Source organism: Akebia trifoliata, chromosome 8 (genome assembly GCF_017979445.1).
Source record: "Akebia trifoliata isolate Shusen 1 chromosome 8, ASM1797944v1, whole genome shotgun sequence".
Taxonomy (NCBI): domain Eukaryota; kingdom Viridiplantae; phylum Streptophyta; class Magnoliopsida; order Ranunculales; family Lardizabalaceae; genus Akebia; species Akebia trifoliata.
The window spans coordinates 46,866,273-46,882,904 of record NC_141382.1 but is presented as its reverse complement, the minus strand read 5'-3'; the positions used below and the strand labels follow the sequence as shown (position 1 = coordinate 46,882,904).

At 36.8% G+C, this 16,632-nt stretch overlaps 2 protein-coding genes across 3 annotated transcripts; one reads left to right on the top strand and one right to left on the bottom strand.

Annotated features, from left to right (window-relative positions):
- The first annotated feature begins 4,953 nt into the window (after window positions 1-4,953).
- On the top strand, window positions 4,954-6,742 carry LOC147397266 (uncharacterized). Its single transcript, XM_086452797.1, has 2 exons — window positions 4,954-5,657; window positions 6,428-6,742. Exon 1 carries the CDS (start codon window positions 5,038-5,040, stop codon window positions 5,644-5,646), a length of 609 nt encoding a protein of 202 aa, XP_086308923.1. The 5' UTR covers window positions 4,954-5,037; the 3' UTR covers window positions 5,647-5,657; window positions 6,428-6,742.
- A 2,078-nt stretch (window positions 6,743-8,820) lies between these two features.
- On the bottom strand, window positions 8,821-16,010 carry LOC147397265 (uncharacterized). 2 transcript variants are annotated; one of them, XM_086452795.1, is made up of 10 exons: window positions 15,707-16,010; window positions 15,529-15,596; window positions 15,281-15,342; window positions 15,026-15,175; window positions 13,632-13,808; window positions 13,258-13,473; window positions 11,071-12,761; window positions 10,587-10,643; window positions 10,425-10,494; window positions 8,821-9,683 (listed from the first exon to the last, which is right to left on the bottom strand). In XM_086452795.1, exons 1-10 carry the CDS (start codon window positions 15,910-15,912, stop codon window positions 9,003-9,005), a joined length of 3,378 nt encoding a protein of 1,125 aa, XP_086308921.1. In that variant the 5' UTR covers window positions 15,913-16,010; the 3' UTR covers window positions 8,821-9,002. The 2 variants fall into 2 exon arrangements, with proteins under 2 accessions (XP_086308921.1, XP_086308922.1); XM_086452796.1 differs by having other exon boundaries at window positions 9,545-9,683; window positions 10,425-10,502.
- Window positions 16,011-16,632: the final 622 nt, after the last annotated feature.

Sequence of the window (16,632 nt, the reverse complement as noted above, 5' to 3'; positions counted from 1 at the left end):
GGGGTTTCAATGTCAATTTAGTATTTCAGTTTCGATTACATATATATAATTGTAACTCATTTTAGAATTACAAGAGAGTGAAAACCAGACATGAAAACTAGGGTTTTAGGACTTTGCAGATCTAAGAGATGTATAAGAAGAAATCCCAAACTTTCTTTCAGACTTATTGGATCACACTCGCTTCATTTGTAGAAATGACATTCATATCAAAATTCACAAATCTTGTAGTTGTTTATGTGTTTTATTTTATTTTATAGTCTGTATGTATTTTATTTTTTAACTTGTAAGCTGTGAATGTGAAACCTAAATAAAACATTGAACTAGTGAGGGTGTCCATTCAAAAGATCACTCATTCAACTTGGTGACTAATCTTGACTTTTGATAAATAGAGACTAATCCCATGGTCATATGCATTGCCCCTCGAAAAATTCTTTTGTGCAACCAGTTGAGTCGAGAGTCAATCGGATTCTGAAGTGTTCCCTCAAAGAATTCATTGCTTGGTGGGGTTTCGAATACTTGTTAAATTCCTTATTTGTTGATTTAAGCATTGGAGTGTTTTTTTTTTTAATTATTTTTATTATTCATTTTTATCAAAATTTCAATACTGTGTGATCCACTGATTCCCATGCTAAATTTTATGGTACGCCAAACTACTAATTATGATTTGACGGGATCATGATAGGACGGACTTCAAACCAGGATGTAAACCCTTTCAATGGGACCCATCAAATATTAGGTTCATAGGTCCCACACAGATTCCATAGGTTTCTTGAACTCTAGGAATCTAAATCATCTGACCAAATTACCCTTTTACTGTCTCAACATGCATCCCATGTGCCATCCATTATTGTAATACGGGTAGATTCTTCAATCTGTTTAATTCAGATCCTCAAAAATTTCTGTGGCTCTCACATAATCTGATGCAGAGATAATAAACGAATCAAAAGCACTGGATCAAATATTTCCCGAAATCTGAAGATTGAATGAGAGCCATTCATTTAGTCATTCGATCTAGAACAAAATTGATCTCCATTTGTGGTGAAGATGAACACATCAACACACGACAAAAGCTATTAAATGGGTCTTCGTCTTATGCAGTAATGTGCATAAGAACTCCTTCTTCCCAAAACTATCCTTTTTTAAACCTCTAGAATATGCCCAGGATCCGATAAATAAAGTCTCAATTTGGTTTCTCATGGGGTGATATGGGCAACCAAATTAAGCCTTATTCCAGCCCATTTGGGTTCGGGTCAAGTTATTTCAATTTCGATAATAAAATTTCTTTTTTCTTTGTATTAATAGACTTATAAGGATAATATTTTGTATTATCCAATAATAATTTTTAGTTACTCACACCATGATGGTCTAACTGTATAATGAATCATGCTCAACATGATTTTTACCGTCACAAAATATCAGTCTGTTTTAATTTTAATTGTTAGGAAAGTCGATGGGTTGGGTTTGGTCCTAACATTTGATACTTTTTGGGATCCAAGAAAACCCAAATCCGATTCTTATCTGATCAATTTCAAATCCAGTAATCCAATCCTTCTCATTTGGTCCTAGACCAACCCTGATCTGAATCCTATATAATCATTGACTACCCTAATCTCTATTAATAGTAATATAAATACAAAAATTTAGTTTTTATGAAATTAGAAATATGTATCTAAATGAATTGAGTTTTTGTGAGAGTAGTCCAAGTTAGAATATCAAGAAAGAAGGTGTTGACATTCTTGTGACACCACTGATTGGGACATGCAAATTGAGTTATGGGTGGCGATCAACTCTTGCATTTATTTATATGAAAAATATAATTTTTTATGTAATCTTCATGGAAAATAATAAGAAAAAAATCATTTGAATTTGATCCATTCTAATGTTTGGGTCCAGCCTATGTGGCTTCCCTCTTTGGTTATGTCTCTAAGATATGGATAATTCAATGAATTATTGGATGTCCATATGAGCCCCACAAGAAAGCTCAATCAAACGTCGATGGAGGGGCTTGGACATGATTTCCCTACATTGGGCTAGACTCCGTCACCAATCCAACCTTGCTCGAGATCGGGTTGGACTTTGAGTATTGTATTCAGTTGGATCGAATTCGTATTGGGTTGGATTAGATTTGGATCCAAGGAGAATATTGATATATCAAGTGAGGAGAAATTGGAGAGAAAAATAATGAAAATGATGTGAGAAGAGAAGCCATCACATCAAAATGAGGGAAGCAGAATCACGGATGTACAAAATTACAAGCTATACAGTCCATTGGATAACTTAAACCAAGTCACGGGCCAACATGTGCACGAGACCCCCACACCACACGTTTTCCCTTCACATGCTCTCTCTCATTCATCTATTATTTTTCCATATTTCGCACACACCTCTCATTATACAACTCCAATCATTCCTCCTCTCTTCTTTCCCTCATTTGCTTTACTACAAACTTATAAAATTATCTAAGATATCTTCGAAGATGATGATGATGTTGATGTCAAAACCTAAGTTAGTTTTAAAACTCGATGAGTCAAATCTTGGATCTTGTTCTACTTGATTCGATTTAACTCGATGGAATTTTGAGGTGACTCAATATGTCGGCATAACACTTGATTAATGTAATTATGATTTCATGAGCAATGCCTTGTTTAAAGAGATAAATTAGTTAGTCCGTGATTAATAGACCTCATTTGAGATGCATTCGAATTTCAAAGGCATAATTATTTGATTGATTGCTCGATCTTCAAAGAAGATAGAAACCTACTTGGCCTCTATCACCTTTAAGATAGGATTGTTGTCAGTCCTTCTTTCATTATGATTTAATGATAGGATTCGAAAGCCAATCAAAGCTAAAAGATGAAGAATCTGTTTCGAAACCAACCCATTAATGTCTTTCAAACCTATTTATGGGACCCATTTGGTTATCATGTCAAACAAACCAGTTGCACAAGCTCAATGAGCTATCAGTACTGAAGACATGCACCCCCGGTATAAAAAGTAATCCATCATGACATTTCTAATCTTATAAAAATACGAAATATTAGAGTGTTTAATTATATGTCGTTAGTTACGATGTTTTACATTCATATATATATATATATTATATATATATATATATATATATAACCCTGCACGTGTTTAGTAGTTAAATATAATCACTTTTATATGGAGGGCATATAACGATTCAAAGGTGTGACTTGGGGATTAAACCCAGTCGCCCTTACCATCTCAGCTAACCCCTAGAGGTAGGCATATATATATATATATCAAAATAGTTTTATCCTATTAAGAAGGTAAAGGTAAGGTTTTGATCCCATATCTACAGATTTAGAATCAAGGGCAACTTCATCAACATACCAAATTGGTATATCGAACATCATGATTAGGATATTCGGTGAAAATCAGGATTACAATGTTCTTATTTCATTCTCATTTCCTCTCAATAAAATTGAAATTTTCTTCTTCACTAAAATCCTTAAACGAGTTGGCTATAAATTTATCAGACGATAGATGAAATTGCCCCTAGGACAAAAGTTGCGAATTTGTGAAAAACATTATGTACTAAATATGATACTAAGTATACAATTAATAAAATGTTCAAGTCATCACTGAATGAAAAAGTTGTAGAAATATAGCGCATTGAATTTGATCATGGATTCGAAATGCAAATCAAGAAACTAATCATGCTAGAACCCTATAATTGAGGTGAACTTTGGGGTTATGATGGATCCAGGTTGGCAAATTGATTCAACAAGTTGATGAAGTGGTGGACCAACCAGATCCATGAGATTCGTTTCATGAACCATGCAATCCAAGAATGGGGTCTCACAGAACGTAAGTGCACCACACATGCAAATGGGGGACCAAAAATGAATGCGATCGAACAGCCATAACTATTTGATTCATCCCTTTCTATCGAAGTTTAAATGAAGAACTCTGAAAGAAAGAAAAAATTCTTCGACTTAATGATTAGGTCAACTTTCTTTCTTTTGGTTATCAGTGTAAATTCCAATGACAAGAAAAGGAAGTGAAACACAAGGAGGTTGAGACGACGTAGAAAAGAGAAGAAAAACAACACCAACAACAAGGAGCAACAATCAAAACTATATCTACACGACGTGGTCCTTACGAATCAGATCGATCCCATCTAAAAATAAAATCTTTAACGCCGAACTCTTTAAAGAGTACAAAGAGACTGATTTTTCGAGTCATCTTTGAAACTTGCTATGTCAAATTCAAAACTTACCCAAGGTATATTTGTTATTTCTAATATGAGTCACGCTGGAGTGACATTAAAATTCACATCATTTCACACATTGCTGACATGGAGGTGAGTGCTTAACCATAGATGCTTTTCACTCGTATCTCAATGAAAAGCATCTATGGTTCTGCACACACATTCATGTTAGCAATGTGTGAAACTATGTGATTTTTAATCACTTCAGCATTTTCCTTCTAATATTTGTTGAAGGTGTCGCATGGGCTAATTAATACCACAGACCTAAGATCAAAATTTCACAACTACACTTACACCTATAAAAAGAAATATTTGTTTAGAAAAATAGCGAACAATCATTCTTTTAGTTTATCAAATATGTGCTCTCGAGGGGCTTACTCTTGCTGAGCCGAAACGCTAAAGGTTGTTTGTGTCCTCAAAGTCCATAATTATAGGCTCACTCCACTCTCCCCCACAAAAAATGAAAATTAATATAAAGTAAAAAAATAAATAAATAAATAAAAACTAGATCTACCCTTTTTGGATTTTTACCTTTCCCAACATCAAGAATATCTCTTCCAATCAAGATAATGTTAATAATGCAACAATAATAAGAGTAATAGAAGTGATATACTGGACTCAAATGAATTTGTATTTGCCAACTAGCAAGATTTGGAAGTTGGCTTTCTAACCTTTCCATGTTCACGTGACATGTTTTCCTTATTCTCTATAAAAACCTTCTCATCTATTACTCTTATATCTCCCAATTCAACTCCTCTTCATTCATTCAGCTAAGTAGGAGAGAGAGATAGAAATCCACAACCATGGATTCCTCTAAGGTTTCAGCTCTCCTTCTAATTTCCATGCTTTTCATATCCTCAACAACTCCCATCCTTGGCTGTGGATATTGCTCCAAACCCCCTCACAAGCCCAAGACCCCCAGAGTAAAACCTCCTAAGGGTCCCATCACTCTCCCTCCCGTCATTACTCCACCGATCACCCTCCCTCCCATCGTAAAACCACCCGTCACACTCCCACCTATTATCGGAAAACCACCCGTTACACTCCCTCCAGTAACACTCCCACCGGTGATCGGAAAACCACCCGTGACACTACCACCAGTGACCGGTAAACCACCCACTGGAAAGCCTTGCCCGTCGCCTCCGACGACGGAGACGTGCCCCATTGACACACTAAAGCTTGGTGCTTGTGTTGATCTATTAGGTGGGTTAGTGCACATTGGGCTTGGAGACCCAGCAGTGAATGAGTGTTGCCCAGTGCTCCAAGGACTTGTTGAGATTGAAGCTGCAGTTTGCTTGTGCACTGCTCTTAAGATCAAGCTCCTAAATCTGAATCTTTATGTTCCACTTGCTCTTCAACTTCTTCTCACTTGTGGGAAGACACCTCCTCCTGGTTACACTTGCACTATTTAAATCCAACTTAGGTACACTTTTTCTTAAACCCTAACCCTAATTTGAAACAATATATCAAGCTTAGGTTGCTTAGATAATATTCAATATCATTAACCAATATGTCTGTCTTGTGGTGTTTCTACGTACATTGTAGCTAGTCACAAGGAAATAATGACTTCCTTCGACACTGTGCTGACGTGGAAGTGTCCAGAGAACCATAGTTTTTTAAGTTGTATCTCGGGGAAAATCTAGGGTTCTCTGGACACTGCAGTTTTGAGCACAACGTGGAAGGAAGTCAATTTAGAACGACTCAAATCTAAATAGCCTTTGGTGGCTATTTCCCGGTTTTTTGACCCCCGAAAAACACTTGCTAGCTTGAAATTTTGTTTGGTAAAGGCTCTACTTTCGAAGGCGAAAATGGCCAAAAGTCATTTTTTTATATATAGAAATGCCATTTCATTTTTAATTACTGACTAAAATTCCTTCTACTTCTAGGATATTAGCCTTAAGAATAAAATTCCAAAACTTCTAATATAATTACCTAAAAAATAACTGTTTTCCAAAAGCACATCTTAAATGGTCTCTAAAACAGTCCACTTTGCAAATACAACAATACAAGTAGCCTTCAAAGTAGAATGAAGCACATTTCTATCTCTCTCTCTCTCTCTTTCACACACACACACACACACAGTAGAAGATTGAATTTCAAATCTGTATTTGCATCTTCTGACAATTCTACATGCAATTGATATTTAGATTATGTATGCTCATATACAAGATTTTATTATCTTTGTGATTGCAGATTGGTAGATTGATGATGGATATGCATGGAATGAGATTGACATGAAAGGATGTCAACACCATTGATGTTTTATTTTATTTTTTTCTTCCCTTGTGTCTGGTTTTATTGTACACATTTGTTTCTATGCAATTGTTGCTCCACTGTTTGTCTTAGGCAAGCAAGCAAGGCTGCTTTCCTCTTTCTTTTTCTTCTCTTTTCTTTTTTAGTTTTTTTGTTTTGTTGTGCTCTAAGTCTAAGGTTATTGGTTGCTTGGTTTCTTGGAGAGCTTATGTTTCATTATTTGATGCTTGAATCAAGGAAATAAATTTGATAGCCTGTGACTAGCGTTGCTCCAAAGGGAATGTGAAGATAACACTAATAAATAGAGGTCATTCTCCTCTAAATTTGTACTTGGGACCACTTGAGCATGAAAATTTTCCCATCTTTTATAAGTATAAATACAGGAAAAAAAAATTGGAAAAACAAGTAGGAGCTCAAGGAAGCCTACCTAAATATCTATATTTGACGGCCCAAGGCGTCTGTCAATTTTTTTTTCGATGGACCGAAACTGTTAAATTAATGAAGGATGAAAGAAATTTGATGGCTCTAAGCATCAAATTGGGGATCATAAAAAATTCCAATGGCCATACGCCATCAAAATTAGCTTTCTAAATTTGTGAGCTTTGGCCCGTTGAATTTTCTTGTCAAATTTTTTAATTTTCACATAGTGAGTTCAGTTGGTAGACATATTGCAAAACAACCTTAAAGTGGTGGATTCAAAACTTCAAGCCCATCTCACCCACCCATTTAAAAAAAAAAAAGATACAGAAAAGATAAAACCATGAAAAAATAAAAATGCAGGAACAATCCAATCTAATTAATCCTCCTCAATCACAGTATCCAACTAAAACTAAATTTTCAAAGAATAAATGTCAGAATTCTTTGAACCACTTGCACAGAAGAACAAGAAATCAAAGATACTGATGATCACTTCATGAAAAAACTGCTTATTTCTGTCAAAAAACAATAACCTTTAATTTCTTCCTTTCCATAGGCCTCCATTTATTGCACTCTAGTGTCTAATCTGTGTGTGTGTGTGTGTGGTGTGTGTGTGTGAGTGAGAGAGATAGAGTCCCCTCAGTTCATAACCTAAGCATTCCATCCTTAATTAGACCAATTTTTATTGTTGATCAATAGTAACTCATTGATCTAGACTATTAAATCAGTGTAGCTAACCACTTGTGTGTTAGACATGTTCCATCATATATTTATAGCAAGCATAGAAACCCGCAATGTTTTGAGTGATTCACAGCTTTATCTTCTTGTCCTACATATCTTTCCAAAAAGAAACAGAGAAAAAATTTGGAAGAAGACATAAGACATGGCTTAGGGTAGGGACCTTCTAGGCATTGGCACATGAACTTTGTTTGTCTACTTCTCCCACCACAACATGTGGTCTATGTTGATAGGATTGATTTCTGTCTGGAATCTTTGGACTCATAAATATTTTATTTTTCTATGAGAAAAAGGTAAGAATAAAACCAAAAAAGGATTGATCATCTATTCCAACATTTCAACACGAGAATCAGCAAGATTGATTATTTAACTAAAATAATGCACTAATCTATTGGATTTTTCAAAGAAAGTAATTTGGTTGGTGCTTGATATCTTTGAACTAGATGAGCTGTTAGGATGCAATGACATGCTGGTTCCACATTTAGGATTTTGACTATAGGTTGAAGACTAGGGCATTTAGCTAGTCTCCCAAGGTCAAGGGGTATCTCAATTATTCACCAAAACAGTGAGGGGCATGTACGTGTAGATCACACCCCCAGAAAATGGCTTTGCATTGGCACATATTTCTAATGCTTCCTGCCTTAAGGTGAGCTTGGACCTCTAGTTGTAGCATTCCATTTTCAAAATGGGGTTAGCTGAAAAGCCAATCCCTCTATCAGATTAATGGAATATTGAGCAACCTAAATCCAAAATTATTTGTTACAATCCTCCAAGGAGGTATTTTGAACAACTTATCTTTTGATTTCTTATGAAAGTTTGCAATCAAATGGTTAGGATTTGCCCGAAGTGCTTCAGTTTTCGGCCTATGAAAAGTTTGGCCCATCATTTGGACAGTCCACATTGGCTAGAAATCACCAAATGAGAATCCAACTCTCCATTAAGCTCATGCACAACTTTTAAAGATCATGCCAGCTAAACTCAGTATCATTTAACCCAAGACCGACCCATTTTTAAGAAGGCTCGGTCGGTCCAGGACCTGCCCAACTACATTTGATCCAATTTGCAGGCCAGGTCATGTCATGAGCCAGCCCGGCCGATTCACAACCCTTGGAGGCTTGAGCATTGTTAAATGGTCCTCATTAGATTGTTGAGACAATTGGCTACAGAATCCCAACCAAGTGCTGGCATCAATTGAAGGATCAGGACTGAACCTAAAACTTCACAGAATTTAAGACACAAGATAAAACAACGTAACATTATAATAAAACATGATAATTTACACAATAATTTGTAAATACATACAATACCCAACACACTGAGACAACTCGTGTTGCCATGGCAAATCTTGCAAAAATACAAGTTACCGCACTCTTTTCAACATCTCTAGGATGGACTCTGGGTTTCGGAGTTCTTGGCTCTCTTGCGAGTCCTCGTTCCCCTGAGAAAAATCAACAGTAGTGTAGGTCCGGATCCCGGGACCATGTCCATTGCAGTCCCTCTCCCTTCCTTGCTGTGCTCTTCTCACCTCTTTCTGATGCTCAGTCAGCTCTAATCTCTTCCTTTTCGTACCTGGCACTGATATATGAGTAATCTCAAGATCGTTCCCCGTATCCACCATGAATGCTACTCTTTTTGAGCTCCTCTTCTGTGTTGCGGCCACCCTATATCTCTGTGGAGCACTGACCACTTCTATTGATAGGTTTTTCTTGTGAAGGTTTATTCTTCCACACCTTGACAGCTTGTCAAGGACTGGAAGTAAGCTTTGAGGGTAATCTAACTTCATTTGATAACCATATGTATGATTCCAGAAGATAATGGTTGATTCTGAAATGGCTGAATTTGGGTGATCGAGGGTTGCCGCCAGGATGAGTGCTTGGACTTTTAGTAGGGAGGAATCGAAGATGATAGGAGGTCGACTCTTCTGCAAACAATTAAGAGTCTTGGACCAGAAGCGTTGAAGTTGACAAATAACGCTTTTTTCCTGCATTTCTTCATATATAGCATTGGTAGACAGCCACTGAACTAGGGGATCAGAAATTACCTGCAAGAAGCATAAAATAATTATTACAAGTAGAAGGAATTCTAATTATTTTCACATTATAATGATCTTGAGCAGCTTTAAGAACCCCAAAACAATTGTCCCAACCTGAAAATAGACTACATTAGATGATCCTAACCATTTAGGCCGGATCCTTTTTTGCATTGTTCTGCATTCTGTTTCGTACCATCTAAAACAATATGTGTGATAGTTACGATCACTCACCCATGTTATATTTTTGGTCTAGAAGACTACAAGTCGGAGTTCCACACCCCTGCATGTGTACCATGTGCTTGGTAATGGGGTGGCTGAGCTTCCTTATGGATTATGAGTTGCATAGCAAAGAATCTCTATTGGTTCAGCAAGATAATGATCCTAAATAATTGGAAGAACTCTTCAAGATAAAATCCAAGTTCAGTCTAGTTTATCATGGATAAAGAATAAGTACGTGCAATACAGAATGGCAGGTCCAAGGATCCCATCCAAGACTTTTTTGCGTCCTAACCATGGAAGCTTGCTTTTTGGCACTATTCAGCATACGATGACTCTTAGCATATCTGGTCAATTTTTAGCCTACAGAACAATTGCAGGACCCATCATAGTGTGTCTCATGCCACCCTATATGTGTGCTATGTGTACCACAATGGTGTGGTAGAGCTTCCTTACGCATTAGGGGTTGTATAAATTTACTCACTATCTCGACAACTTCTGCTGTAATCATTTTGTTAAGTGAGAAATACAAACCTCCACAAATAAAAGAATATCTTGCTTCAAGCAAAGACGACCAACAAAGCATGCCAATGAGGAAAAGACCCTGCAATGCTAACACGCAATGAAATAAAAACACATTGAGATAATGTACAGAACATAAGCATGAACAGTAGAAAACTAGCTCTAGTGACTTACTTTGAAATGATTAGTTTGTCGGTCACTTTTGTAGAATCCAGTGATAGCCTCAGGAATCTGTATTACAACAGAGTGAAATATTATTACAGTTATGTGTGAATTGGAAGCATGGGAAAATTTTCAAATTGATACGAATATAACAGGAAAACAACAATTAAATGATAATCATGCATATCGACATTCAAATCTCAGTAAGGCCCCTTGGTTTTGGTCTCAAACAAGTACATGTTTTCAGAACTAGCAAGTATACATATATTAGGTTTTGAAGTTAATTTATGAGTGGTAATAGCTATTCCATAGAGTATTTGAACCCTAATGGGTCCCTTTTTTTGGGCTAAGCAATCCTAATGGATCTTTGTTTGGCAAGGTGACGTAAATTTTCCTGGGACTAGTGAATTTTGATTTCTGACCCAACAGACTTATCGACATTCCTAAGCAGAATCAAAATAGCAGGTTTCTTGACTCAAACAATATTCACACTAACCTGGCAATGAACTCCAAGCTATTCTTTATGCCACTAGATCGGAAGTAATCTCCATTCTCTTTATTTTTGCTTTGTTTTGATCCTAAACCAGTATCATCCAAAACCAGGATCCGTTTCAACAAACATATTGCAACTTCACCAAATAGAGGGAGATAAATGATTTTCTGGTGCTTGTCCTTCAAAAACGGCTCAATGTCGCCATTTGGAACACTTGTATTCTCATTAAAAACTTTAGTTAACATACCACAAAGGTCCTCAGTAAGACCATTCATGGTGGAACACTCATACTGTGAAGAACAACTCACAGACTCATAAAGTGACCTCCAAACTTCAATAACATGTTCAAGCTCAAGCTCTCTCTGTGAAGAAACCAGACACATTTCTGAGGAGCTACTGGTTTTCATCAGGTTCAATAGCTTCGGAGGGCAAAGACATACAATAATCGGGTAGGCCAAGAACCAACAGACCACCACGTAACCATTACTGCTAGTCTCAGTTTTCAAAAACGAAATATCTTTGACACCATTAATTTTCTCTTTCAGGGCATTTGCAATCACCATCCATATCTTTAACCAGCTGAATCCCTTGTGCTTATACAGTAAACCGAAAATGGCACAAAGATTCTCCAAAGGATCACATGAGGATAAAATAAAATTTAAATGATTCTTCACTCCATGTAGAATAATCTCCATTTGAGATACATTTGAAATTGATTGAGATGCCATGTAGAGATAGAGCATGCTAAGATAAACAATTGGTGAAACCAAATCCATATAACTGATAGAGCTCACCCCGATTATATCAAGATACTCAACATCATTAAACGATTGCAAATCATCAATGTACTTGAGGTCTAAAGCAACCTTGTAAAGAGGGGATGCCAGTAGGGAAGGTTCTAACTCCTCTGTGACAGTCTCAATAAACAGAAGGGAAGTATATAAGAAGTCATTGGTGCCAAAGTCTTTCGAAGTTACATTCTCACACACCTGTTTTGTTAAACTTAAAATTGTGTTCAAACACAACATAATCTCATTGAAATTAATGGAGGACTTTTTCAACTCAGTTTGGATTCCCTTCAAAACAGATTTGGAGATCCTCAAGGCAGCATTGTAGGACAAACCTCTACTTTCGGGGGATATAGTTGTCACTGACCCTTGATTCATGAGAACACTAATCATCTTTAAATCGAAATCTAACTTACCAAGATCCCAAGGCAACCACTTAATTGGACGATCCTTCCACGGATATTTACAGTTTGAGTCGTACTCTCCATCTCTATTTTTTTCTGAAATAAACTCATCAAGAAGATCTAGGCAGGAGTTCCATAGCAAGATGTTCTTATTATCGGGCCCAATTTGGAATACTACTTCAAAGATTGGTTCCAATACAGTTTTTAAAACTAAGGGACAGTTAACTGAGATATCAAGTTTATGTAGCAAATAGCACCATGTGTTCTGGCAGGATAAGCGAACGGATATGTCACATTTACTTGACATGACTCCTACCAAAGGTGTCATTATGAGCCTTATACTTTTTGAAAGGCCATCTGCTCGTATTTCAATATCATTCCCTTTACATGTACCCGATGACACAATCCCAAATGATTGAATACCATGCCCTAGAACCGTATTTTTCTCTGGAGGTTCAAATGGTGGGTGAATAAGTGCATCAACCAAACCTTCCCAGGCAACCTGCACAAAAATGACAATCAATTATTTCATCTAGAAAACACCTGGGCCTTGAGGTCCACCCTTTTGACCACCCCTTCAAGGCAAGAAACCTTCAGAGCATATATAGAGACGGTCAGGTCACACCATTTAATGGGTTTCCACCTAAATGGTCTCCTAGGCCAAAGGTCACCTGATTGGATTGTCCTAACGATACAATCTATATGTGTTTTGTTGGATAGTACACCATACTTTACACTCAACATCCAAAAAACTGCTAGATTAAATGGTCATAACATTACATGATCATGCGAAGTTTGTAAAATTCATGATTTATTGACAAAGTTGTGAATAAATCGGAGAAGAAAAAATTCAAGATTTAATCACGGCTTTTTCAATAAATCGGAGAATTAGGTGACTGTGGATGCAATTACACAACCTGTTTGTACACTAAGAGTGAACATATTTCAAAACCCAACATCAACACTTAATCAGATAGAATGGAATGGAGTTCTAATACCTGAGATGCAATCTGGACTTGTGGGTCAGAATCAGAAAATGTCAGCTCAGGTATTTTCAGCATTTCATTAACCAAATGCCGGTTCTTCAAGGCATGGGATCCAAGTAAGTGGATAAACCATCCCCACGCTTGAACGGCATGAACCTTTCTCCCATTGTTTTGTACCATTTCCTTCATCTCTGAAAGCAATTTTTTCTTAATATCTCCAACAAGGGTCTGTTGGAGCAATACGAAGCATGTTTAGAAACTCTGAAAGAAATATGAAGCATTTATAGACTCGTTTCTTGTAAAGGTCTAGTGATAGAAACAAGCTAAAATGTAGTGGCATACAAGAGATGGAAATTTTCTATTAAAGACTCAAAAGCAAGGAATACCTTAGAAAGCATCAAGGGAGGAGGAAATATAATAGATTTAATCTTCAAAAGACATCTTTCTGTCATATCTCTTTCCCTCTTATCAATGCTAAGAAGTCTTCTATATATTGGAGGAGCCCATATATTTGATGTATCTCTCATCTTTTCAACTAGTTGAGCTGCCAACTTTATCACAGCCTTTCATGATGGATCAAAACGGTTAGTAGGGACAGTGAAGCACAAGGCAGCATCTTGAAACAAACATAGACTAGAAGTCCATAAAGCCTCATTGCTCTTATAATGATTGTTTAGGTGATTTTTTTTGCTAATTTGTTAGTTTTAGTGCTGTAAAACATATGCATATTCTTTGATTCAATGCTAAAACAACCCCTACCGTTCTTTATGGCTAAAAGAAAAATAACAAGAATAGTCCAAAGAAAGAAATCAGTAGAGTAGAAGGTCAACCAATTTGGTTGATTTTCAGGAATGGATCCCATTCGGAGAACCACTAAAAGGGGGCCAACCACATGCGTGTGCTTCCAATCAGATGGGACCAGGAGAGGAGCTAGTAAGGAAGCAATGGGAGCACTTGTCCCCACAGAACTTTGAGATAACCCTTATTTTCAACTAATTACATGCCTTATTTGCCTCCACACCCTCATCTCCCTCCAATATTTGCCCCCCCTCCTCTTTCAAATTTTTGAAGATAAAATTGCCTCTTAACTGGGCCTTCTCTCATAGACTAATTGGAAATGACCTAAATATCATTTTCTTCAACTTATAACAAGAAACATCTGAATTTCTCCCCAAAACTATTCATCTTCAAGCTCTTCAAGTGTAACATTAACTATAGTTTGGCCCCACTACAAAAAAAACCTGGCTCTGCCCCTGGATGGTACACCATTGCCTTCTACACAATAGGTACCCTAGAATTCTTCATTACATAACATGTAGGGATATAATTATGTAGACCAAATAACATTAAGGGTGTCCCCACCCCTCCCCATCACCCCCATTGGAAGTAGGACAAGACCCTCTGGATACACCCAGCCACCACGAATTGGCATATCGGATATGATCAAGAGGGGGGGAGGGGGAAAGACACGATCTTGCATCTCCAAGAAGCAACACAAGGTGTTGGACCACTGCTCCACCACTTGGGTGGTACCAAATAATATTATATATGGCTCCATTTTAATAATTGAGCCTATATATTGAGTCCAATGGTTACAATCCTCTGTACGAATATACTAGCAGAACCAGCCCACCATCAAAGTTGTATACTTTCTTTTCTCATCTCTGGCAACTACAAGCAACTCCAAACATAGCAACAATGTCTACAAGTAATAATATGAATTATTGATACAAACAAGTAAATTAGAAAATAGAGAATAACATTGACCAAGTAATAATACCTGAATTGCCTCAAATGTTATGGATAGTGAACCAATAGGATTGTCAAGGGCATAAATAACGGCCCTCAATAATGAGTGAAAATGGGAAGCTAGAATTGACCCATTCAATTGTTGAATAGAAATACACCACACTCCTAAATTGCAAACAGCCTGCAATCAGGGTGTTAAAAATAATCTAATACCATCAAAACTAAATTATTTAGTAAACCTAAAAATAAGATAATTTTCTGTATAATAATAAATAAATAAACTTGCCTTCATTTTGGTTGTTGTAATTAGTTTCACCAAAGATTCCACAATAGAATTAGCAACTTCATCTACAATACCCAGCAAAAAAAAAAAAAGATGATTTAGAATCCTCTTTTGTCACACACACAACTAAGCTAACACAAACAGTGAGGTTAACCTAACAAAGGAGAACATGGGTTTGCAAAGTTACATAGATTTAATCCAATTTACAGAAAATCACATGAAATTGAGAGAATATCAATGGGGCAATGTACCGGGAACAGTGGCAACAAGGGATGGGTGGTAAATTATGAAACCCAAACACTTCAAAGCCTGAGCAGCACTGAAATTTAAAAAAAAAATTATAAAAAAAGAAACAACATTATCTCTTGAAATTTAGATAATTGAAATAGAAATTCAAATCAAAGAAGAAGAAATCTCACTGGCACTTACATTTCTTCGTCGTCATCAAAGGCATCTGAGATCATCGAAGAGAGGAGAGAGCGAATACGTGTCGCTAGGGCTTCTATTGCAGATGAGTGTACAGTGGATTGTTCTTGAAGGTGAAGAAGAGTTGAGTAAGCGAAGGATTTGTCTGATATGGAATTCGAAGAGAGAACAATTTCGATTTCTTTAATCTCTTTAGCAAAGTTCGCCATTTTTTATTTTTGAGATTTCGAAGGAGAACGAAGACTGATCAGCTAATTTTAGTGGAGAATTTAGCAGAAAACCTAGAACAGACTACTGGTTTATGATGTTGGCGCCAAAACCTAATAAATACCGAAATATGGCGGGTATGGTTTAAAGAACTGGATCGTGGGTCGACTCGGCATGTGCGGATTCCGATTTGGATCGGACGAGTCACTTTCAAACAAATCGATTTAAATCCAAATTAATTGATTTTAATGGGCTTTGAAAAAGAGACCTTCATTGCCGCACCAACTTGTACTAAGAGCATCCCTATTCATGTGATATCAGAGAGGAATTTATTATACATATTGGGGTGGTCATAGTAAAAAATTGGTGTGGCAATATAAGCTCTCTTTTGAAAATATGTACTTCTCATCAAAACTGAGTTAGAAGCTGCTACTAAATAAGAGAACTTCTATCGCACTCCAACTTTTGCTAAGAGCACTCCAATATATTGCGTTTTTTCTTGGCGTTTGGGGCGCAATTTTGCTAGACTTGCAAATTGCACCGAATCCAGTTGGGATGGACAATAGGTACTCACTCCATGTTTGGGTTTCATGATTTTTCTAAAGGCTCTACGGGCCCAACCTGTTTGACCCAATTACGATATGGGCTAGATTCGATTAGTCAAAGGCCTTCCCCAGCCCATTTACACCACTAGTACTACGGACTATGGACATATCAAATTT

What these genes read in the sequence shown, in the direction of transcription:
- LOC147397266 (XM_086452797.1), top strand. Translation starts at nt 5,038, where the DNA reads ATGGATTCCTCTAAGGTTTCAGCTCTCCTTCTAATTTCCATGCTTTTC.
- LOC147397265 (XM_086452795.1), bottom strand. Translation starts at nt 15,912, where the DNA reads ATGGCGAACTTTGCTAAAGAGATTAAAGAAATCGAAATTGTTCTCTCT. An exon ending in AGCTTGGAGTTCATTGCCAG is followed by an intron (nt 10,644 to 11,070) that starts GTTAGTGTGAAT and finishes GTTGTAATACAG; the next exon opens with ATTCCTGAGGCTATCACTGG. An exon ending in GACAAACTAATCATTTCAAA is followed by an intron (nt 10,495 to 10,586) that starts GTAAGTCACTAG and finishes TTAGCATTGCAG; the next exon opens with GGTCTTTTCCTCATTGGCAT.